This window comes from Lynx canadensis, chromosome C1 (genome assembly GCF_007474595.2).
Source record: "Lynx canadensis isolate LIC74 chromosome C1, mLynCan4.pri.v2, whole genome shotgun sequence".
Classification (NCBI taxonomy): Eukaryota; Metazoa; Chordata; class Mammalia; order Carnivora; family Felidae; genus Lynx; species Lynx canadensis.
The window spans coordinates 35,828,278-35,854,625 of NC_044310.1; the positions used below are offsets into that span (position 1 = coordinate 35,828,278).

Genomic DNA, 26,348 nt, shown 5'->3' on the forward strand with positions numbered 1-26,348 from the left:
AGGGTCAGAAATGAATTGACTTGAGGGTACCCAGTTGCTGTCTATCAAGAACTAGAGAACAGTTTGGTATGGAATACCTACACATTTGGTGTCAAAAATATTGTGACAACAAAAACTGTTTTCCTTGATAGGAGGTGTAAGCTGAACAATTCCCAGAGCTCACACAAGGCTAGAGGACATTCTAGTTTTGAGTAGCCAAAATAAAGAAACCTTGCTGAATACCTAGGACATTAGCAGAGACTCAAGAAGGGTCATTCTTTAGAAGGAGACCTACAAGAAAGACTACTCTAGACCTTCCCTACAAAGCTTAAGAACATTTTTCAAAAGAATCAATCTGATTTGCAAATGATGTAACTGTTTATCAACAGTTAAAAGAAGAAAATAAAATCCAAACACTGAGCAATATAACATTCACAGTGTCCACCATCCAAACGACAGTTACTAAAAATGTGGAAAAGCAGGAAGAATGTGACTCAAACCAGAAAGAAAAAAATTCAACAGACACAGGTCCAAAAGTGATGATAATAATGGAATCAGCAGACAAGGACTTCAAAACAGATGTTATAAATATGTTCAAGGATCTAAAGGAAAACATGGACATGATGAGAGAAATGGAAGACATAAAAAAAAAAAAACCCAAAAATATCTTTTAGAGCTAAAAATATATTTGAAGTGAAAAATTCCTTAAATGGAATTAGACACTGCATATTAGAAGTCAATATAGATTAATAAACTTGAAAACACAGCAAGAGTAACTATCCAAACTGAAGCACAAAATTTCACTTATGCAGGATGAGTAAGTTCTAAAGATCTAACATATAGCATGGTGACTATAGTTAATAATACTATACTGTATACTTGAAATTTGGTAAGAAAGCAGATCTTAAGTACTCTCACCACACACAAAAAAAGGAAAAGAGAACCTGAAACTAATATAACACTGTATGTTAACAATACTGGGATTAAAAAAAAATTAGAGGGGCGCCTGGGTGGCTCAGTGGATTGAGCATCCAACTTTGGCTCAGGTCATGATCTCACGGTTTGTGAGTTCGAGCCCACATCAGGCTCTGTGCTGACAGCTCAGAGCCTGGAGCCTGCTTCATAGTCTGGGTCTCCCTCTCTCTCTCAAAAATAAATAAACATTAAAAAAAAATTAAATAAAAATTAGAATGACTAATACAGACTTTAGTAAAATGGAAAAAAAAGAAAAGGAAACTGTGATGTGATGAATATGCTAATCAGTTTGATTTGGTAATCATTTCATAATGTATACCAAAACATCAAATTATACACCCTAAATCTATACAATTTTTATCAAGTATGCCTCAGTGAAGCTGTATAGCAAAAAAAAAAAACAACAAAAAACAGAAAACAAAACTGAAGCACAGAGAGAGAAAAGATGCGGAAAAATTAACAGAATCTCAGTAACCTGTAGGACCTGGGCATGTTATTGGAGTCTCAGAAAATCTAAGAAAATCTAAGGAAATATGGCTGAAAACATTTAATTTGATGAAAGCTATAATCCTACAAATTCAAGGAGTTCAGTGAATTCCAAGCAGATTAAACACAAAACTCCAACAGGACACACCATAATCAAATATTGGAAACCTATGATAAAGAGAAAATTGTAAAAGCCTCCAAAGAAAAAAAAGACACGTACAAGGGAACAAGGATAAGAATGACTACTGACTTCCCATCAGAAACAGTGCAAGAAGATAAACAACGCCTTTTAAGCAACGTGGGAAAAAAAAAAACCATAAAATTCTGTGCTCAGTAAAATATCTTTTGGGGCACCTGGGTGGCTCAGTCAGTTAAGCGTCTGACTCAGGTCATGATCTCATGGCTTGTGAGTTCCAGCCCCACATCGGGGTCTGTGCTGACAGCTCAGAGCCTGGAGCCTGCTTCAGATTCTGTGTCTCCCTCTTTCTCTGTCCCTCTGCTGCTCGTGCTCTGTCTCCCTCTTTCTCAAAAATAAACATTAAAAAAAGAAAAAAATATATATCTTTCAAAAAATGAAGGCAAAGAAAACCGTTCAGAAAATGAACAGAGAGTGAATCAACGCCAGCAGACCAACACTAAAAGAAATATTAAAGAGAAGTTAGTTCTTCATGCTAACACAAAATGTTATGAGATGAAAACTTAGTTCTATAGAAAAGAATAAAACTAGGAATGATAAATATATACATAATTATAAAAGACTTTCACATTAAAATTTTATGTTAAATATAACTTTTTAAAGCAAATATAACAAAAGGTATTATGGGGTTTACAACATATGTAGAAGTAAAATGTATAACAAAAGCACAAAGAATGGAAAATGGGAAAATGAAAGTATATTTTTGTAAGTTTCTGACATTCAAAGTGAAGTGGTTTGGGGTGTCAACTATACTCGAATTAAAAAAAACTTTTAGGGGTGCCTGGGTGGCTCAGTTTGTTTAGCATCCAACTTCAGCTCAGGTCATGATCTCATGGTTCATGAGTTCCAAACTCATGTCAGTCTCTGTGCTGACAGCTCAGAGTCTAGAGCCTGCTTCAGATTCTGTGTCTCCCCTCTCTCTCTGTCCCTCCCCAGCTCGCACTCTGTCTCTCTCAAAGATCAATAAACATTTAAAAAAAAAGTTAAAACAAAAAAGTGGTTTAAATAAAAAAAAAAAAAAAAGAAAGTGGTATGATATAATGCAAAGGTAGCCTTGATCATACATATATACATATATATATATATAGTATAAATATGTATAATACATAATATAAACCCTACAATAACCACTAAGAAAAAGGTGAAGAGTTATAGTTAATTGGACAAAAGAGATCAAATAGAATACTAAAACAAATGACATAAAGACAGAAAAGAGGGGGGAAAAATGAAAGAAAGAATTGTAGAAATAGAAAAACAGCAAAACAGGAGTCTAGAAACCAATCATATTTGTAATTACATTACATATAAATAGTAAAAACTCTAAAGACTCCATTTGAAAGGCAAGAAACTGTCAAACTGGATTAAAAAGAGACTACAACTGGGTCACCTGGGTGACTTAGTTGGTTAAGCATCTGACTCTTGGTTTTGGCTCAGGTCATAGATCTCACAGTTTGGGAGTTTGAGCCCCGCACTGGGCTCTGTGCTAACTGTAAGGAACCTGCTTGGGATTCTCTCTCTCCTTCTCTCTCTGCCCCTCCCCTGCTTGCTCTCTAAGTAAATAAACTTAAAAAATAAATAAAAAAAGAGATTACAACTGTATGTTACCTTACAAGAGATGCAACTTGTAAAGATATAGATAGATTTAAAGTAGAAGGAAAGAAAAAGATGTACCATGCAAATAATAGTCAAAAGATAGCTTGGCCACATCAATGATTATATTAATATCAGACAAAGTAGACTTCAGAACAAAACATAATACCAAAGATAAAAACAAATATTTCATGACTATGAAAGGATCAATTTCATCAAGAAGACATAATATTCCCAACCTGTACACAATAACAGAGATTCAAAATATGTGCAGGGAAGGGAAAATTCCTCCTTTACCCTTAAGGTCTTCCAGCTGGACTAAGAATTAAATTTACATGAGACAGATTAACAAGAGAAAAAAAGTTTTATTACTTGCACACAAAGGCCCAATAATGTAATTGAGACCTAAAAAAGTGACAAAGGCAGGTGGTTTTTATACGTTTTAAACAAAGAGAGAATAAATCTGTGGGAGATTGACAGGACAAAGTAAAATTAACTTTTGGAGCTTCAATTAGTAAGGAATTGTAAAAAGAATTTGGGTTCTGACAGTAAATTAGGTTTTTTTTTTTTTTAATGTTTATTTAACTTTGAGAGAGAGAGAGACAGGGGCAGAGGGAGAGACAAAGTCAGGGAGGGGCAGAGAGACAGGGGGACAGGAGATCCAAAGCAGGCCCTGCGCTGACATCCCGATGTGGGGCTCGAACTCATGAACCGTAAGATCATGACCTGAGCTGAAGTCAGATGTTCAACTGACTGAGCCACCCAGGAGCCCCCTGAGAGTAAACTAGTAAAAACAAAAATAATAAGGGCTGTTTATACACCCTTCTTGGCTCTACATTTCCCATCTCTGGTGATACCTCTTTATTTCCTGGTACAGGAAAGGTACCTTTCAAGTGAGAGATTTATTTCCTGCTTTTAGGGGGAGAAAGGAGGGTCTGAATATCCTTCTTGCACAAGTGTCTCATAAGTAACTTTTATTTAAAATAATATGCCAAAGTGGTACATTTTAGGGCGGCCTGCCCTTGACTCCTACATTTGAGGTAAAACCTGACAGAAATGAAAGGAGAAACAGACAAATCCATAATTACACTTGGAGATTTCAATACTTCTTTCTTAATAGTTGACAAAACAATTGGACAAGTTGAAAAGAAAAGACTAGGGAAGACTCGAATAACACTAACCAACTTGACTTAATTGACATTTATAGAACACTAAAGAGTAGAACACAAATTCCTTTCAGGTGGACACAAAACATTTACCAAGACAGAAATCATATAAAGTATGCTCTCTGATCATAATGGAATTAAATTAGAAATCAGTAACACAAAGATCTGGAAAATTGCCACGTATTTGGAAATCAAATAACATACTTCTAACAATTCACTGGTCAAAAAAAAATTGCCAGGGAAATTAGAAGGTATTTCAAGATAAGTGCTAATTAAAATACAACATATCAAAATGTGTGGGAGCCACTTAAAGCAGGACTTGAAAATATAGTTTTAAACATTTACAATATAAAAAAAGGAAAGTCTAAAATCAATCATTTAAGCTTCTACTTAAAGAATCTAGAAAAACGTGCAAATTAAACCAAAAAAAAAAAAAAACAGAAGAAAAAAATAGAAACAGAAATCAATGAAATAGAAGATGGGCAATCAATAGAAAAAAAAATCTATGATACCAAAGTTGGTTCTTTGAAAATAAAAAAAAAAACCTACAGATGATCAATATCATGAATGAAAAAGTGCATATCACTACAGATCTTATAGACACTAAAAAAATAATAGGATATTGAACACTGAAATCATCCACCCTACCTCTTCGAAGGAATATTTTTCTACTGTATGAAGGGCATCTTGTGTCTCATTCCATCCTCCAACAGAATAGATACAATCATTAAGTGCAGCCACTCCAAGATATGCTCTCCTGGTTCCCATTGGAGGAAGTGGAGACCAACGCTTAGAAAGTGGATCATATACTTCAAAAGAACGAAGCTCTATTCCTTCATTGCTGATGCCCCCAATTACGTAAATTAAACCTGGAAACAGGATAGAAAATTTCACAGGAAATAGAATATAAATATTATAAAAAGTAATATGTCTGCTATGCTGATGCTATATTTAACATAGAGCTCACAATAGCCTTTTAAGAGAGAAAATTGACTTCTGTCTAGTATATCATAGCTCACACGTAAGCATGTTACAAAGATTTAGAGGTATAAAGTGGCATTTAATTTTCAACGAACTTACAATGCTGTAACAAAACAATCTGTCAAACAAGGTTTTCTCATCTTATTGTCTGCCTGATGATCTCAAGTTCCAGAACCACTGCTACCATAAGGTAAAAAAGGGAGAGGGATTTTTTTCCCCCTAAAAAAAAAAATGCCAGGCACTTAAACTGGGAATGACATAGCCTTGTTTGTGACAGCCTACCTGTTGCTCAAATGGACACAGAGAAGTGAATTCAAATTATAATAGTTATATGGCTAGATTAAGGTATCAGGATCAATCACCAGAGTACAAGAGAATGTAATTCACAGTGAGTTCCTGATTAAATTTGATTTGAAACTAATGGTCCTGACAATCTACAATTATTTTTTGAATGCCTAGCATTGTTTCCCATATAATGGCATTTTAAGAAATGTGTGCTAAATGTCAGTGAATGTGGGTTCTAGTTCCAACTTTGCCAGTAACGGGCTGTGAAAAAGAACACACAACCTTCCTGATCTCTAGCTTGCTCCTCTATAAAGGGGTTGGAATAATCTCCAAGATGCTTCTCTAACTCCGTAGTTTTCGAAGGTGCAACACTGTGGTTTATAAGATGGCCAAATATATATTTCTCATCTATATTTGGTCTTCATCCACAGTCCCTAGCTCACAGCAACCTGAACCCTTAGAATTTCCGAACTGTTAAGAGTGATAAGGGTGTCTTTTGTTATGTTAATGAGGTAACTTTCGGAAAGTACTTAAGGATGGAGACTGGTTGCTAAAGGAGCCAACCTTGTGATTTGAGTGTTGCAACTTTCAGTCTCACGCCCTTACCTTCTGGGGAGAGGAGAGGTTCTAGAGGTTGAATCAATCACCAATGGCCAATGGTTAATCACTCATGCCTATGTAATGAAGCCTCCATAAAAATCCAAAAGGACATGGGGCACCTGGGTGGCTCAGTTGGTTAAGCGCCTGACTTCGGCTCAGGTCATGATTTTGCGGCTTTGAGTTTGAGCCCTGGACTGAGTCCTGCATTGGGCTCTGTGCTGAGCCTGGAGCCTGCTTCAGATCCTGTGTCTCTCTCTCTCTACGCCCTTCCCCTGGCCGTGCTCTGCCTCTCTCTCTCTCAAAAATAAATAAACATTAAAAAAAAAATTGTTTTTTAATCCAAAAGGACAGGATTTGTAGAGCTTCTGGGTTGGTAACATATGGAGATGTGAGGACACTGGCACACCTGGAGAGGGCATGAAAGTTCCGCACCCCTTCCCATAACATCCCCTATGCATCTCTTCCACCTAGCTATTCCTGAGTTATATCCTTTTAGTAGTGAGTGACATTTCCTCTGAGTTCTGTGAGCTGCTCTAGCAAATTAATTGAACCCAAAAGAAGTTAGAACCTCCAATCTATAGCCAGTCCATCAGAAGCACAGGTAAGAGCCTGGTAAGGATGAGTGTCTTACAGGACTGAGCCTTCAATCTGTGGAATTTGAGGCTATCTCCAGGTATGGGTACATAGTGTTAGAAGTGAGGTGAATTCTCCAACACCCAGTTGGTGTTCTGAAAACCACTTGTTAGTAGGAGGGAAACTTCCCCCTACCTCCACACTGGAAACTTAGTCTCAGAACACCTGATTTGCATGGGAAAATGAAAGTAATAAATACAAAACAATTAGAGAACACTATAATATTACACAATATAGTCTGTACCATGTAATCTGAACATCTAAATGCTAGTGAAAGTCTGAGAAGGTACTCACAAAACAGAAAGAACTTGAGCTGGGAACAGCTGGTTGAGTTATCGTAACAATGAGCAGACTGCTCATTACTCTACAGGTACATATAAATCTGCTCTCCAACTCTGGACAAAGAATTTGGAGTGCTTACCAACTACTTCTCAGGATATAGTAGACAATTAAAATAATGTTTGTGTACCATTTTAAATTTTTTTTTTTCTTTTTTTCAATTTTTTTTTTATTTATTTTTGGGACAGAGAGAGACAGAGCATGAACGGGGGAGGGGCAGAGAGAGAGGGAGACACAGAATCGGAAACAGGCTCCAGGCTCTGAGCCATCAGCCCAGAGCCCGACGCGGGGCTCGAACCCACGGACCGCGAGATCGTGACCTGGCTGAAGTCGGACGCTTAACCGACTGCGCCACCCAGGCGCCCCAATGTGTACCATTTTAATATGCAGTACAACATTTTTCAAATCTGTCATAGCATTATATTCTGTATGGATTGAATCACAATGTGCCCTGTGAGAAAACACTGAAAAAGCCAAAAGAGACAGTGAAGATCATTTTTATATCCTCTTCCTACTTAGAAATACTAAGGACTGCATGGGAGAGAAAATGACAAAGATGAAGGTTCAAATGTTTATTTTGCTAGTTAGGTATTTGTGCCTATCTGTAATTTTTAATTCTAGTTTTGTTTATTTTGGAAAAAATGATTATTTTGGCAATACAGAAATAAGGACCTAAGAGGTTAAAACATATAAAACATTTAAAAGCAAAACTTCAATACTGTTAGTGTCAACCATTCAATATTAACAGACATAAAATATACTCTTGTGAAAATAAAGCCTCAAGTTTCTTTTTTTCAAAAATATTTCTTCAGGAAAAAGTTTTTAGAAAGCAATTACCTTGCATTTCACAACACCCAAAGTAGTAGCGTGACATAGCCATGTTGCCAACTACTTCCCATTTATTTTCATCAGGATCAAATCGTTCAATGGTGTTCCCTATCTCAGCTCCAACCCATCCACCTGTAACCAAATAGAAAATGTTATTTCTGGATAAAGGAGTCTTATTTATGAAAAACACCTTAGCAAACAACTTTATATTGTGAATGATTATCATATGGAGCAGATTTACATTGTGAATGATTAGCACATTATCAATGATTTGTCCAAGATCATATGAAAAGTTAGAATCTGACTATATGGATCTTAACTCTCTGCTTAGTTTTCATTAGACATTTAAAAAACAAAACAAAAACAAACCCATATTGCTTAAGAAATATGGTACTTTACAAAACTACCTCTTAAAACAACTTCTGCATATTCAGAATGGTTGCCCAAATTTAAAATGTGAAGATTTAAAATGCTCCACTGGACATCTATCTCATCTATACCTTATCCCCCTCTCCTTCTAAGAGCTCTATACTTGACAATATTCTCTACATAATTCAATTTTGAAAATAAAAATGTATAAAGCTGAAAAGGCATAAGTTTCTTATAGGAGGGAAGGAAAATTTCTAATGTAATCAGAATTTAAAAATTAAAATAATACTAGATATCCTTAAACTGAACTGAACAGCATAATTACCCAAAGCATAGATAGCCCCATAACACACACACACTCCCAAGCCACAGCGGGGGTGATTCATTGAAGCTACAGTTGTCCACTGTTTAGTAACCGGATCATAGCATTCAGTGCAGTCAAAAATCATTGAATCCTTCTCACCTGAGTTCAATAAAAGAAACACATATCAGAAGGTTTAGTAATGCTAATAGCCTAGAACCATAATACAATACTCAGTAGTATTCATGTTATCAGAGATTCAACTATTGTCTGATTTTTTACTATTCATTAAAATTCATTTGCCCAGAAAAAAAATAAAAACAATAAAATTCATTTGCCTAGTGTTATTATAAATCAATAGCACTTTCATTTATTAAAGTCCACTTAATGAAACAAAGGCATAATTTCCCTATTATCTATTTCCAATTCTACCACCCAAATAATCCATGTAATTATTGAGGATGAAATTTATATTTTAACACTTCTATATTTTTTCATGCATTAGTTTGGATAGCTAGCTCTGGTACAATTTGAGTTTTAATGCAATCCTTATCTAGCAACAAACAGAAAATAAAATTTCTTCTTTTTTTTTTTTTTTTTGTAATTTTTTTCAATGTTTGTTTATTTTTGAGAGGTGGAGACAGAGTGTGAGCAGGGGAGGGGCAGAGAGAGCGGGAGACACAGAATCTGAAGCAGGCTCCAAACTCTGAGCTGGCAGCACAGAGCCTGATACGGGGCTCAAACTCACAAACCATGAGAGCATGACCCGAGCTGAAGTCAGACGCTTAACCAACTGAGCCACCCAGGTGCCCCAAAATTTCTAAAAAGATACCACTTAAAATAGAATTTTAAAAAGTACTATACCTAGAATTAAATCTAATCAAAGATTGTACAATACATCTACAGATAAAATTTATACACTACATTTAAATAGAGTTTTATTTTTTTAACATTATTTATTTTTGAGAGAGAAAGTAAGAGCTCGTGCGAGGTGAGGTGGGGCAGAGAGAGAAGAGAGAATCCCAAGCAGCCTCTGTGCTGTCAGCACAGAGACCAATGTGGGGCTCAAACTCACGAACTGTGAGATCATGACCCGAGCCAAAATCCAAGAGTCTGATGCTTAACCAAGTGCACTAGGTGCCCCTAGATAAAATTTTAAAATAAGGAATACCTAAGTAAATGAAGAGATATCACATTCATGAATTAGAAGAGTCAACGTAAAGACGATTATTCCCAAACTGATTTGTAGATTTAATGTGATCCCAATTTGAAACACGTTTTCTTTTTTATTGTGCTAAAATACAAGTAACATAAAATTTACCATCTTAACCATTTTTAAATGTAGAGTTCAGTGATGTGAAACACATTCACATTTTTGTGCAGCCATCACCACCATCCATCCCTATAACTCTTTACATCTTGTAAAACTGAAACACTATCCTGATTTATTTAAAAAAAAATTTTTTTTTCAACGTTTATTTATTTTTGGGACAGAGAGAGACAGAGCACGAATGGGGGAGGGGCAGAGAGAGAGGGAGACACAGAACCGGAAACAGGCTCCAGGCTCTGAGCCATCAGCCCAGAGCCCGACGCGGGGCTCGAACTCACGGACCGCGAGATCGTGACCTGGCTAAAGTCGGACGCTTAACCGACTGCGCCACCCAGGCGCCCCAACACTATCCTGATTTAAACAATAACTCCCTGGGGCGCTTGGGTGGCTCAGTAGGCTTAGCGGCTGACTTAGGCCCAGGTCATGATTGCAAGGTCTGTGGGTTCAAGCCCCACATCAGGCTCTCTGCTGATAGTTTGAAGCCTGGAGCCTGCCTGGGATTCTGTGTCCCCCTCTCCCTTTGACCCTCCCCCACTCATGCTCTCTCTCTCTCTCAAAAATAAACATTAAAAAAAAGAAAAACAACTCCCCATTCTCCACTTCCCTAGCCCCAGGCACACCATTATACTTTCCATCTTTTATTATTTTGACTACTCTAAGTACCTCGTATAAGTGGAATCATACATTATTTTTAAAAACAGAATGGACAAAAAAACAAACAGATTTGAGGAACTGATACTAAAATTTATATGGAAGTACAAAGGGCCTAGAATAGCCAAGCACTCCCACACGAGAATAATGAGAGAAACTGTCCTGTCAGATAAACTTATTAAGACTTAAAATAGAGCTATAGTAATTTAGATAGGGATACACAGAAAGTCCAAACAGAATAGAAACGAAATTCTAGAAACAGATACACACATGTATGATTACTTGATATGTGAAAGAGTTTGCACTGCACAGCAGTGGGGAAACAAAAGCCTTTTATGGTGGAATAATTGCTTATATATACAAGGGAAAAAATGAAACTGGTTGCCTACTCATACTGTCTATAAAAACTCAATTCCAGGTGGATTACAGATATACATGTAAATGACAGAACTAAAAATTTAAGAAACAATAAAGGTATATATAAACTTATGACTTTGGAGTAGGGGAGGATTTCTCTACAAAGATACAAGAGAGGTGTCTGGGTGGCTCAGCTGGTTAACTCAACTTCGGCTCAGGTCATGATCTCACAGTTCATGAATTTAAGCCCCGCCGTGGGCTCTCTGCTGTCAGCATGGAGCCTGCTTCAGATCCTCTGTCTCCCTCTCTCTCTGCACCTCCTCCCTCTCTCAAAAAATAAACATTTAAAAATAAAAAATACAAGAAACATTAACCATAAAGGGGAAAAAATAATAGAGTTGGAGTTGGCTACATTAAAATGAAAACCATCTGTTTATCAAAAGATATCATAAAGAAAAAAAGCTACCATAAGGAGAGTGAAAGATAAAGGAGTAGAGTGGCGAAAGGTATTTGCAGCACATATAACTTTAGGAGGGCCTAGAATCCTGAATGCTACAAAACTACTGTGCAGAAAGAATCAGCACAGCAGGCCTCAGACTGCCCATCCTTAGAAAGTCCTGCTTGCCAGATTGACCCTTGACTGGAGTCTGGGAACATGGCTCGTAAATAATTCTCTGCACTGATATAAAAATCTTTCTAAATAATAAGAACAGCTTTTTGCAGTGATAAAAATGTTTGGAATTAGGCAGTGATAATGGTTGCACAACTTTGTGAATATGCTAAAAATCACTGAACTGTATACTTCAAATGGTGGATTTTATGGTATGTAAATTATATCTTAATTTTTACAAATAATATTTAGAATATTAAGCCAGATATGTACATATCTAGAATAAACCAAATATTCTGATTATCTCTGGGTGGCATGATTAGAGTATGTGTGATTTTTATTTTTTCATATGCTTCAATTTCAGCCAAATTTTCTTCTACAAACCTGAAGTGCTTTAATGATAAACATTACTTTAAAATTACATATTATGGGGGCGCTTGGGTGGCTCAGTCGGTTAAATGTCCAATTCTTGATTTCAGCTCAGGTCATAATCTCATGATTTCATGAGGTTGAGTCCCACATCAGGGCTCTGCACGGACAGTGTGGAGCCTTCTTGGGATTCTGTTTCCCTCTCTCTCTGCCCCTCCCTGCTCGCTTGGACTCTGTCTCTCTCAAAATAAATGAGTAAATAAAAACTTAAAAAAATTACATATTACAAAATAAGATGACAATGTTGATAGTATTAAAAATTTTTTTTAATGTTTATTTTTGAGAGAGAGAGACAGAGTATGAGTAGGGGAGGGGCAAAGACAGAGGGAGACACAGAATCTGAAGCAGGCTCCAGGCTCTGAGCTATCAGCACAGAGCCCCAAGCAGGGCTTGAACTTACCGACTGGGAGATCGTGACCTGAGCCGAAGTTGGTTGCTTAACAAACTGAGCCATCCAGGTGCCCCAGCAATGTTGTTAGCATTAATAATAGTAGGCCAAGTTGGGACACCTGGCTGACTCAAGTTGGTAGAACATGCGGCCCTTGATCTCAGAGTCGTGAGTTCAAGCCTCACATTGGGTGTGGAACCTACTTAAAAAAATAATAAACAAATAAATAAATAAGTAAAAAATAAATTAGTGAAGTCACAGCATTTTTGAAAGGTACCCAGGGGCGCCTGGGTGGAGCAGTCGGTTAAGCGTCCGACTTCAGCCAGGTCATGATCTTGCGGTCCGTGAGTTCGAGCCCCGCGTCGGGCTCTGGGCTGATGGCTCAGAGCCTGGAGCCTGTTTCCGATTCTGTGTCTCCCTCTCTCTCTGCCCCTCCCCCGTTCATGCTCTGTCTCTTTCTGTCCCAAAAATAAATAAAAAACGTTGAAAAAAAATTTAAAAAAAAAAAAAAAAAAAAAAAAAAAAAAAAAAAGAAAGGTACCCATAAGTATTTCTGTGGAATCACAAGAAGGGACACAAATATATGCAAGTGTCACCTAGGACACTGTGACCCTCGGTTAAACAGAAGAGTTCATGCAATGAAACTATCCACAATCACCAAAATGTATATAAAAAGAGCTGTTAGAGTTCTAGTCAAAGATTACATGTAATAATGGTCTTTATGCTGACAGAAAGTTACTGCTTAAAACTTTTATTTCTTTGTCGGGATTTTTGGATCCACCATGGCATTTATTGACTTAATGAACTGTTTTTAAGGGACAATTGTGTTCCCTCCAAAAGACAAGTAAAAAATCAAATATTCTCTACATCTCTCTCATTTTATTTATTTTTATTTTTTAAACTTTTTAAAAAGTTTACTTATTTATTTTGAGAGAGAGAGCGTGTGCGTACATGAGTGGGGGGGGGGAAGGAGCAGAGAGAGAGAGAGAGAGAGAGAATCCTAAGCAGGCTCTGCACCATCAGCACAGAGTCAGACGTGGGGATTGAACTCACAAACTGTGAGATCATGACCTGAAGCTGGACACTTAACCAACTGAGCCACCCAGACACCCTGTATCTCTCTCATTTTAACTTGACAGTATCATAGTTAAAAATAACAAAATTTTCAATACACAACTTTTTGTGTTTTAGCCTAATCTGTAGAAATAAAGCATAAAGACTAGCTCTAAGGATTGGAGATGACCTACCTAGGCTTGTTGCTATAAAGACAAATTAGCCAGAAGTAAATATTGATCTAAAAGTGTTAGCATTTATTTCTCTTTAGATTCCTCCTCTGATGGGAAACAACATTTGCCTTTTTTAAAAAAATATTTATATATTTATTTGGAGAGTGAGAGCAGGGGAGAGGCAGAGAAAGAGGGAGAGAGAGAATCACAAGCAGGCTCTGTGCTGTCAGTGCAGAGCCTGAAGCAGGACTCGATCTCACAAACTGTGAGATCATTACCAGAGCTGGAATCAAGAGTTGGACACTTAACTGACTGAGCCATCCAGGCACCCTGAAACCTGTTTTATTTAATTTTATTAATCATTTTATAATTCATAATAATAGTTTTAGAAAACACAGTGATTTCAATCAAGACATATATCCCAATGCCCAGATGACTTAGTTTTTATAAATCCCACTTCCAGGTAATTTGGTTAATTAAAAATTATTTGTATTAACTATAGAGAACAAACTGATGGTTACCAAATGGGAGGTGGGTGGGGGGATGGTTTAAATGAATGATGGGTATTAAGGAGGGCATTTGTTGTGATGGGCACTAAGTGTGGTATGTAAGGATTAAATCAATAAATCCTATACCAGAAACTAATATTACACTGTATGTTAACTAACTGGTATTTCACTAAAAACTTGAGGGACACCTGGGTGGTTCAGTCAGTTAAGCATCCAACTCTTGGTGTCAGCTCAGGTCATGATCTCACGGTTTGTGGGTTCAAGCCCCACTTCGGGTTCTCTGCTGAAAGCGTATATCCTGCTTGCAATTCTCTCTCTCTCTCTCTCTCTCTCTCTCTCTCTCTCTCTGTCCTCTACTACCCCCACCCTCTCTCTCTCAAAAATAAATAAATGTTTTATAAATAAATAAATAAATAAATATTTAAAAAGACCAATCTAAAAAAAAAAAAGATTTGTAATGCAGCTTCCAATATATGAAATTAAATTTCAAAATTAAAACAATTTTTATCACAAACACTGACCTAAATTTTGGTGCCACATTTTATTTTATTTTATTTTTTTTATTTAAAAAAAAATTTTTTTTTAACATTTATTTATTTTTGAGACAGAGAGAGACAGAGCATGAACAGGGGAAGGGCAGAGAGAGAGGGAGACACAGAATCTGAAACAGGCTCCAGGCTCTGAGCTGTCAGCACAGAGCCCGACACGGGGCTTGAACTCACAGACCGTGAGATCATGACCTGAGCCAAAGTCGGCCGCTTAACCGACTGAGCCACCTAGGCGCCCCTGGTGCCACATTTTATAAACAACTTTTCATTAAAACCAAACTAAATATTCTGCCTCGTGATAAATCACAGTATCCCTCTGGTCTGAAACATTCAATATCTTGTGTTTCCTTTTTCTTTCTTCCATTCATTTATTCATTAAATATTTATGGAACACAATCATATCTATGTATACCCCATAGCACCTAACAATATACATAAGGCATATATACAGCCAACTTATGGCTAGAGACTAATAACAGAAGACATTTTCATTATTACCTCCAATAGCGTAAACCATCCCTCCCAGAACTGCTACTCCCAGCCCACATCGAGCCTGATGAAGTGAAGACACAGTGGTCCAGTACTGGCTAAAGGTGTCAAAACGTTCTACACAGCTGAGGGCTCTGCTATCACTCCAACGACCCCCCTGCAACCGAGTATATCCACCTGAACGAAGGAAAGGAGATACACAGCAAATCCTTTATTTAAATATGCAAATGACAGACATTAAGTAATTAACTATTTCATAGCAAGGAGTAAGTGCTTTAAAGCCTGCCATATATACATATTTTATTCTTAAATGCACCAAGTCCTGAAAGATTATGGCTTAAATGCAATGAAGTCAACTACGGTGTTCTACCACCTGGTTTTGGTTCTAATAGAATGTCAGATAAAACATAAAAGGAGCTGGTTATCTGTCTAGTTAGGAATTTTCATCATGACTTCTATTAACATTTTTTTCAATTAAAAATAGTGAGTTGAGTGGTGCCTGGGTGGCTCAGTCAAACAATTGACTCTTGATTTTGGTTCAGGTCACAATCTCACAGTTCATGAGTCTGAGCCCCACATCAGGCTCCGCACGCTGACAGTGTGGAACCTGCTTGGGATTCTCTCTCCCCCTCTTTCTCTGCCCTGCTTTCTCTCTCTCTCTCAAAATAAATACACTTAAAAAAAAGTGAGTTGAGGGACGCCTGGATGGCTCAGTCGGTTGAGCATCTGACTTCGGCTCAGGTCATGATCTCACAGTCTGTGGGTTTGAGCCCCGCATTGGGCTCTGAGCTGAGGCTCAGAGCCTGTGCTCAGAGCCTGGAGCCTGCTTCGGATTCTGTGTCTCCCTCTCTCTCTGACACTCCCCCATTCATGCTCTGTCTCTCTCTGTCTCAAAAATAAATAAACATTAAAAATATTAAAAAAAAAAAAGTGAGTTGAAACCCTTGTTTAACTACACATCCCATCAGTAAAAAATCTTTAGCATGCATTCAAAAATTATGTATTTATATATTATAGCATATATGATATTATACATCTAATTACATACAAATTATAAATCATTTTACAAAGTGAATATAAAATATTATGTATATAAATCTGGACAATCTGTCTCTATATGTCACATATTAATAAGGTTTAATGCTTTTTAAAATAAAAAAGAGGTTTTAATATGTTCATCAGATACTGTGAATTATCCTGTATACTCACACTTTAGAGACCACTGGTTCCTATAATCCCTAATCATCTAAAATACCATGAAGAGTCAAAAATTTTGAAATTTTCCTTATTTTTCACTAGAATTCACATTTTTAACTTTAAAGTAGTATTTCTTAAGTCAGTTATTTGACAATAATTGAGCAATCCAAGAACCCAACAATTGAGATCACAGAATAATAGATGTCAAATGAGCAGCTATTTATTCTTAGGTGTATCCACTATACTACACAATTTCTTAATCTGTAGTCTATATGTGAAATTAAATATGCCTATTTGATACACCTGCATATTCTGATGTGTAAAATAACAAAATATTGAAAGATTTTAATCCTAAAAAGAGATTATTTGTATCACCTTTTTAAAGGTTCTCACCTACTGCATACAGGTACTTTCTTGCTTTCTTCCGAGGTCGAACCTTAGATGTCTGAAGAAAATTACAAAATTTGTTCTCTTTGGAAGATTTGCACACCTCACAGTACTCTTTCAAAAGTGTTTGCAACGCAACACGAAGATTGAAATCGGACACTCCTAAAGCAAGTTTAACAAGATAATGTTTCAATCAACTTTTAAATAATATTCAAAAAACGTGTTCTTATAAAGATAAAATACAAATACCAAAAAATAAAAACTCATCATCAAGCAATGGTGCTTGTTTCCTACAATACAAATTTTATTTTTCTCATTATTACTAAAGAATATACTTTCCCTAAATCAGATTGTTTTTAACAATATGCTTCATTATATCTAATTTGAAAACACATGCATTAGGATTTCCAAAGATGGCAAAGTGAAACAGGATCACAATTATCCAACAAAATGGAAAAATAAAATAGCCCAATACCTACATTTACAACTTAAAAACAAAAAGATATAAAATTATGTCATATACTTTTAAAAATGATAGTCAAAGCAAGAAACAAAAGATTCTAGTGGAACGAGGTCCATCTCCTCAAAAAGACTTTGAGCATGATTGGGTAGATTGTTCCTGCACAAGGATCCTTAGCTGAGGTGAAGTGGGGATAAAAGTCAACCTGTGTCCCACTTGGCAAGCTCTAAGATCTTGCCCTGTGAAAGGGCACTATTTTCTAATTTGCACAAAGGCACCAAATATGCCAGCAAGGACTATCTCCAAGCCTTGAAGCCTAGAAGCAATATTGAGGAAACAAGGTCAACCAAGGAAATCTTGAGAATTCTCACTAATGCCTAATAATTTGGAAAGGTAGAATGAGCAGGTATAAAGCAGAACTGAGAAGTCAAAGAAAAAAACATTAAAAGAAATCCTTTGGGGGGCGCCTGGGTGGCGCAGTCGGTTAAGCGTCCGACTTCAGCCAGGTCACGATCTCGCGGTCCGTGAGTTCGAGCCCCGCGTCAGGCTCTGGGCTGATGGCTCGGAGACTGGAGCCTGTTTCCGATTCTGTGTCTCCCTCTCTCTCTGCCCCTCCCCCGTTCATGCTCTGTCTCTCTCTGTCCCAAAAATAAATAAACGTTGAAAAAAAAAAATTATTTTAAAAGAAATCCTTTGGGGGGCACCTGGGTGGATCAGTTGGTTAAGCCTCTGACTTTGGCTCAGGTCATGATCTTTTGGGCACTGGGCTCTGTGCTGACAGCTAAGAGCCTGGAGCCTGCTTTGTATTCTGTGTCTCCTTCTCTCTATGCCCCTCCCCCATTCGTGCTCTGTCTGTCTCTCTCAAAAATAAATAATAAAACATTAAAAAAAAAAAATAGAAAAGAAAAGAAATCCTTTGGGCGCCTGGGTGGCTTGGTCTGTTGAGCATCCAACTTGGGCTCAGGTCATGATCTCATAGTTCATAAGTTCAAGCCCCTCATTGGGCTCTCTGCTGTCAGCACAGAGCCCTCTTTGGATGGTATGCCCCCCTCTCTCTCTGCATATCCGTGGCTCACATTCTCTCTCTCTCAAAAATTAATAATAAAACGTTAAAAAAAAAAAAAAGAAATCCTTTATAGGACCATCAGTAAATGTAGAATCACCAGAGCTTGCCATCTAACAGAGCACAGTACCAGCTAAAGTCCACACTAGTAAGACACATCCTTACCTGGGTTAAGTAAGCCCTGACACAAGATCAATAATTGGATTTGAGAGAGAGCTCAGAGCCCAGGTCCTTAAGCAAATATCTAAGCCTTACCAGATCTCTGTTCTTCTACCATCATCATACCTTTGGTTAGAAAGAAGTGGCCAAAATACAACACAGTCCTCAAATTTTAGATGTAAGAAACAAAGTAGTTACATTAGTAGGCAAAAAAGGTGTCAAGGAGAATTAACTCTTACATTATCAGAGCTAAACTGGTTTAAACAAAGTTTCTCATGTTATGCATAGATCTCATGTTGAGCAATAGATCAAGAAATAACAATTCAACTATTAAAATATATCCCAGGAGGGGCGCCTGGGTGGCTCAGTCTGTTAAGCATCCAACTTCGGCTCAAGTCATGATCTCGTGGTTTGTGAGTTGGAGCCCTGCATCAGGCTCTGTGCTGACAGCTCACAGCCTGGATCCTGCCTTGGATTCTGTGTCTCCCTCTCTCTGCCCCTACCCTGCTTGTACTCTGTCTCTCTCTCTCTCTCACTCTCTCTCAAAAAGAAATAAACATTATATTAAAAAATAAAATAAAAATTAAAAACTAAATAAATAAAATATATCCCAGGAAAAAGAAAAGAAGGAGATTGAAGAATTCAGTCTGGAAGAAAACATTAGCCAAAAACAGAAACAGACTTGCCATAAATGCTTCATAGGATAGAATTACTTAAGAATATAGATCCTATTGGGGTGCCTGGGTAGCTACACATCTGGTTGGTTAAGCATCTGACTCTTCACTTTGGCTCAGGTTATAATCCCACAGTTCGTGGGATCAACCCCTGCCTCAGGCTCTGCACTGACAGTGCGGAGCCTGCTTGGGATTCTCTCTCTCACCCTCTCTCTGCCCCTCCCCCACGTGCATACTGTCTCTCTGTCTCTCTCTCTCTCTCAAAATACATAAGTAAACATTTAAAAAAATATAGAGACCCTATTTAAAAAAAAAACGCTTGGGGTACCTGGGTGGCTCAGTTGGTTGAGAATCCAGCCCCCCCTTTTTTTTAATGTATTTATGTATTTATTTATGTATTTATTTATTTATTTATTAACGTTTATTTATTTTTGAGACAGAGAGAGACACAGCATGAATGGGGGGAGGGTCAGAGAGAGAGGGAGACAAAGAATCAGAAGCAGGCTCCAGGCTCTGAGCTGTCAGCACAGAGCCTGACACGGGGCTTGAACTCACGGACCACGAGATCACGACCTGAGCCGAAGTTGGACGCTTAACCGACTGAGCCACCCAGGCGCCCCTGTTTTTATTTATTTTTGAGAGAAAGCATGACAGTGCGAGCAGGGGAGGGACAGACAGAGAGGGACACACAGAATCCAAGTCAGGCCCCAGGCTCTGGGCTGTCAGCAAAGAGCCCGACACGGGGCTCAAACTCACAAACCACAAGATCATGACCTGAGCAGAAGTCAGACACTTAACTGACTGAGCCACACAGGTGCCCCAAAAGAACTTCATTCTTTCTTTCCTTTTTTTTTTTTTTTTTTTTTTTTTTAAAGTAGAGAGCTAGAGAGAGAGAGAAAGAGAGAATCCCACCCAGGCTCTGCACTCTCAGCGTTGAGCCTGATGCAGGGCTTGAACCCATGAACTGGGGGATCATGACCTGAGCTGAAACCAAGATTGGATGCTTAACTGACTGAGCCACCCAAGCGCCCCCCTCTCTTTTTTAAATATTTGAGAGAGAGAGAGCAGGGGAAAGCTTTTGCCCTATTCCTAAATTCTGATGATTCCACAGAAATGTGTCTGGATAATTTCTCTTTTCTTTTTTAGCATTTAAATACAGTCAGTCTTCATTATTTGTGGACTCCTTATTTGGGAATACATGTACTCACTAAAATGCATTTGTAACCCAAATTAAAACTCACAGAGCTTTCCTAGTCATTCACAGATATGCCACAGAGTGGCAAAAAGTATGAATCACCTGACATGCATGTTTCCAGGTGAGAACTGAACAAGGTGATGCTTTGCCTCTTATTTCAGCTCTCATACTATAAACAAATGTCCTTTTCACAGTCTCTTTGGTGCCATGCTTTTCACATTTTTGTGCTTTGTTGACTTCATTGTTAAAAATGACCCCACGCCTACTTTTGAAGTGCTGTCTAGTGTTCCTAATTGCAGGAAGCCTGTGATATACCTTATGGAATTAATACATGTATTGGATAGGTTTTATTCAGGCATGAGTTATAGTGCTGTTGGCCATGAGTTCAACATTAATGAATCAAGTATATAAATTAAATAAGGTGCTTCTGATAGACACACACATAAAACAAGGTTATGTATTGATCATCTGGCAAAAATATTGTGACCAGAGTAAGAACTTACCCAGTATTTCCCCTAGGAACAATGTTTCAGTATTTGCCAATTCAAAGTTTGTGGCAACTTTACAGAGCATAATGACTGTGAATAATGAGAACTGATTGAGTAATACGTGTATTAATAAAAGATAACATTCAGAAAAACCTACAAAATTCTGTTAACACTGTTAAGAGTAGAAAAAAACTAAAAATCCACATTAAGTATAATTTTTTTCTTTTTTTTAAGTTTACTTATTTATTTTGAGAAAGCACAAATGGGGAGGGGTAGAGAGAGGGAGAGGGAGAGAGAATCCCTAGCAGGTTCCTCTGCACTGTCAGTGGGGAGTCTGATGCAGGGCTCAAATTCATGAGCCTTGAGATTATGACCTGAGCTGAAATCAAGTCACAGGCCTAACCGACTGAGCCAGACGGGCACCCCCATATTAAATATAATTTTTTCACAGAATTACACCTTTAATGCTAGTGGTGTATTTAATTCATAAGAAGCTCATTTGCGGGGCACCTGGGTGGCTCAGTCAGTTGAGCATCCAACTTGCACTCAGGTCATGATCTTGCAGTTCATAAGTTCAAGCCCTGCATCAGGCTCTGGCTGACAGCTCAAAGCCTGGAGCCTGCTTCAGATTCTGTGTCTCCCTCTGTCTGCCCCTTCCCTGCTCAGGCTCTGTCTCTCCCTGTCTCTCAAAAATGAATAAATGTTAAAAAAAAAAAAAAAAAGAAGAAGCTCATTTGTAACTCAGTCATATCCTAAAGTTTCAATGCACAACAAGGGTAAGAGCTTCAAATCTTAAAACCAGGTCTAAGGTAGGTGGTTTTTTTTTTTTTTGAATTCACTTTTTTTTTTTTTTTTAATTTACATCCAAATTAGTTAGCATATAGTGCAACAATGATTTCAGGAGTAGATTCCTTAATGTCCCTTACTCATTTAGCCCATCCCCCCCTCCCACAACCCCTCCAATAACCCTCAGTTTGTTCTCCATATTTATGAATCTCTTCTGTTTTGTCCCCCTCCCTGCTTTTATATTATTTTTGCTTCCCTTCCCTATGTTCATCTGTTTTGTCTCTTAAAGTCCTCATAGGAGTGAAGTCATATGATTTTTGTCTTTCTCTGACTGACTAATTTCACTTAGGATAATACCCTCCAGTTCTATCCACGTAGTTGCAAATGACAAGATTTCATTCTTTTTGATTGCCAAGTAATACTCCATTGTATAAACATACCACCTCTTTATCCATTCATCCATCGATGGACATTTGGGCTCTTTCCATACTTTGGCTATTGTTCATAGTGCTGCTATAAACATGGAGGTGCATGTGTACCTTTGAAACAGCACACCTGTATGCCTTGGATAAATGCCTAGTAGTGCAATTGCTGGGTCATAGGGTAGTTCTATTTTTAGTTTTTTGAGGAACCTCCATACTGTTTTCCAGAGCGGCTGCACCAGCTTGTATTCCGAAGGTCTAAGGTAGTTTTTAAAAATAAATTTAGGATGCCTGGGTGGCTCAGGTCACGGTTTTTGAGTTTGAGTCCTACATTAGGCTCTCCACTCTCAGTGCCAAGTCCGCTTTGGATCCTCTGTCTCCTTCTCTGCCTCTCCCTCACTTGTACTCTTTCAAAAATAAACAAACATTAAAAAATAAATAAATAAATAAATAAATTTAAATATGGGGTGCCTGGCTGGTTCAGTCAGTGGGCAGGTAACTTTTAATACTAAGGTTGTGGGCTCAAGCTCCACACTGGGTGTAGAGAGTACTTAAAAATAAAATCTTAATTAATGAATAATTTATTTATTTATTTATTTATTTTTTTTTTTTTAAAGTAGTTTTTTTTTTTTTCAACGTTTATTTACCTTTGGGACAGAGAGACAGAGCATGAACGGGGGAGGGGCAGAGAGAGAGGGAGACACAGAATCGGAAACAGGCTCCAGGCTCCGAGCCATCAGCCCAGAGCCCGACGCGGGGCTCGAACTCACGGACCGCAAGATCGTGACCTGGCTGAAGTCGGACACTTAACCGACTGCGCCACCCAGGCGCCCCTAATGAATAATTTAAATACATATTATCATTCTTCTAATATAACAATTTAAACTATTTTATACTATGATGAAAAGTATTTTCAAAGTTTCATACCTAAAGATAATTCAAAGGCTACTTAGAAGCTATGATACTGTATCAATATAAAATTCATTTTTATTATTTTTTTAAATGTTTATTTATTTACTTAGAGAGAGAGAGAGAGCATAAGCAGGGGAGGGGTAGAGAATGGGAGACAGAATCCCAAGCAGGTTCCACAGGGAGCCCAACTCAGGGCTCAATCCCACAAACCATGAGATCATGACCTGAACCAAAATCAAGAGTCGGACAATTAACTGACTGAGCCACCCAGGAGTGAATATAAAATTAATTTTATAAAGAGAAGACTTACAGGATTTATTGAGTTTGGGTTTTGTTTTTAGCATATGCATTCTCCTCAAATGACAGGTTTTGCTGAATTTATCTTACATTGAAATATAATCAGTATTACCAAAAACAGCAGTGGTATTTTAGCTCTGTCACTGATTTTATTTATACCTCTAATCTCCCTTAGTACTTAATCTCAAGAAAGGTATGTAAAGGTTTGATTAAAATAATGGCTACAGATACTGAATACCACTATCCACAAAACACAAAAGTTGTATCTTGCATATAGTAATCATTCAATAAATGTCTGCTATTGGACTGAAAAATGAAAACATTATCACATTTCAACAGAAAAAGCCACTGGATATTGACTCATTTGACAAGCAACAAAAAAATTACCTTCAATATACTTTAAAAGCCTCTGAGGAGGTAATAAAGGGAATCGAATTGGTTCTAGCACTTCCACCACATATTTTCTTCTTTTTCCCAGATCCTTCAGAATCCATTGCATTGCAGCTAAGAAGACCTGATATTCATCCTCAATACTAAGCTCTTCGCTTCGCAAAATTTTGATCAGTTGATCTTTTGTAAGTGCCAGGAACTCTTCCCCACTATGAACCTCCAAGAAATGGACATGAATGTAGTTTTCTGTGAATTCCAAAAGATCATGGCAGGCAATTTGCTCAGAGAACTGAAAGATCCCAATGCAGTTCAGTGGATCAATTTGTCCTTTCAGAAATTCACAGCAAAGATTAACAACTTCAGTCAACTGTAGCATGTCTGCTGCAACAATCAACTCCTGGACATTATTCACGCCTATGTTCACTATACCTAGGGAAGTAGGGAGACAAATTAACCAAAAAATAAAACAAACATTTGACTTATGGTCAAAAAGCATTATTTATTTAATATAATTTAATATATTAACTGATAGCTTAGTGTTTGCAGAGTTGATAGATGCTAAGTAAAAAGCAACAGGGTGCCTGGATGGCTCAGTTGGTTAAGCATCTGACTTCAGCTCAGGTCATGGTCTCATAGCAGCTCAGAGCCTGGAGCCTGCTTCGGATTCTGTACCTCCCTCTCTCTCTGCCCCTTCCCTGCTCGCACTCTTTCTCACTCTCAATCTCTCTCTCTCTCTCAAAAATAAACCTTAAAAATAAATTTTTTAAAATAATTTAAAAAAAAAGCAACAAAGGATTTGTAGAAAGAGCAGAAAACTAAATGATGATAATTAACATTTATGGAACACTTACAGTGGATAGACACATTAATTGTTTTAGACATTCATTTAACTGTCACCACAATCCCATATAATAGATATTATTTTTTTCTTTTTTCTTTTTTTTTTTTTTTAATTTTTTTTTTCAACATTTATTTATTTTTGGGACAGAGAGAGACAGAGCATGAACGAGGGAGGGGCAGAGAGAGAGGGAGACACAGAATCGGAAACAGGCTCCAGGCTCTGAGCCATCAGCCCAGAGCCTGACGCAGGGCTCGAACTCACGGACCGTGAGATCGTGACCTGGCTGAAGTCGGACGCTTAACTGACTGCGCCACCCAGGCGCCCCTATTTTTTTCTTTTTCTATCAAAACAGAATCAAAAACTTTAAATAATTTGTCACCAAGTCACATGATCAAGTGATGGGGGTAAGGACTGCTATCAAAGTCCACGCTTTTAACATAAGGCTGTTTAACATAATGCATCTAACATTTACTAAGGCACTGGGGTGAGTAACGCAGGGTCTCCATCTTCAATTATGATAAAGTGCCATACAAACATTAATTTTTAATACTAGGTATAATCAGGAGTCTATACCATATGAGAAGTTTTAAATACTTAACATTTAGTAACTATGTATACCACTCTCTTTCTAGATGGCTTCACTTTCATATATTTACATATGTGACTTTGAGAGAATACCAAATAGTCAATTATATTTAGAAGGGGAAAAAAAAAAACACTGTAATTCTCCTACCTGATAAGGATAAAGTCTCAGTTCAATCTTATACTTGCCCTTCATCCCCTTTATGATATTCACTCCACTAAACTATTTATCTAAAGTTTGTATTCCCAATAAGATTTATAAAGTCTGTTGGGGGGAAGGTTTTTCCCTTCTGTATTCTCAATGCCTAGCACCCACAGGTGTTCAAAAAATTTGTCTTAAATAAATGAATGGCCAAAGAGATTATGGTAAGAGGAAGAATATGGCTTGTTGAATGCAAACGGGGATTTCTGAAAGTATAAGAAATGGAATCCACCATGGGAGCAAATGGTAGTGGCTGCAGAGAAAATGGAGGTAAGACTTAGTTGAACGAAATGAGAATTCACTACAAATTTGGACAAGGTAAGATTATGGGTTGTGATCTATGAAGACTGAATGACTGTTACTGGATAAAGCCAAGAGTTACTTGAGAGCAATACAAAGAATGCCCTATAACTTAATAAGGCTTTATAGCTTACAAAAAGTACTTTTACATTTATTAAAATTTATCTCATTTAACCTTCACATGAATTATGAAATGCTATCCTCACTTAACAGCTAAGGAAAATGAGGTTCTCACAAGCTGATTTCAAATTTGTAAGTACCTAACTGCACTATCTATAAAGCTCTGTGAAGGCAGAGGCTCTGCCTATCTGGTGTACTATCATATCCCAAGTGCTTAGCTCACAAAAAGTATTCATGTGGAGCGCCTGGCTGGTTCAGTCAGTAGAGCATACAACTCTTGATCTCGGGGGTTGTGAGTTCAAGCTCCACATTGGGCATAGAGCTTACCTTTAAAAAAGTATTCATAAATATCTGTTGAGGGGCGCCTGGGTGGCGCAGTCGGTTAAGCGTCCGACTTCAGCCAGGTCACGATCTCGCGGTCCGTGAGTTCAAGCCCCGCGTCAGGCTCTGGGCTGATGGCTCAGAGCCTGGAGCCTGTTTCCGATTCTGTGTCTCCCTCTCTCTCTGCCCCTCCCCCGTTCATGCTCTGTCTCTCTCTGTCCCAAAAATAAATAAACGTTGGAAAAAAAAATTAAAAAAAAAATATATATCTGTTGAAAGAATGAATG

At 37.7% G+C, this 26,348-nt stretch overlaps 1 protein-coding gene across 6 annotated transcripts in view; it reads right to left on the reverse strand.

The window, feature by feature from the left end:
- LOC115520998 (intracisternal A particle-promoted polypeptide) overlaps positions 1-26,348 on the reverse strand; it is a 43,293-nt gene that overhangs the window by 9,886 nt on the left and 7,059 nt on the right. For 3 of the 6 annotated variants that reach the window (XM_030325865.1, XM_030325864.1, XM_030325863.1), the window contains 6 exons: positions 23,693-24,124; positions 16,856-17,011; positions 15,275-15,442; positions 8,753-8,890; positions 8,068-8,190; positions 5,041-5,261 (listed from right to left, as the gene is read on the reverse strand). In XM_030325865.1, coding sequence (XP_030181725.1) covers positions 5,041-5,261; positions 8,068-8,190; positions 8,753-8,890; positions 15,275-15,442; positions 16,856-17,011; positions 23,693-24,124 — 1,238 coding nt within the window. The remainder of the gene's footprint in view (positions 1-5,040; positions 5,262-8,067; positions 8,191-8,752; positions 8,891-15,274; positions 15,443-16,855; positions 17,012-23,692; positions 24,125-26,348) is intronic. The other 3 variants (XM_032594292.1, XM_030325867.2, XM_030325868.2) reach the window with 2 other exon arrangements.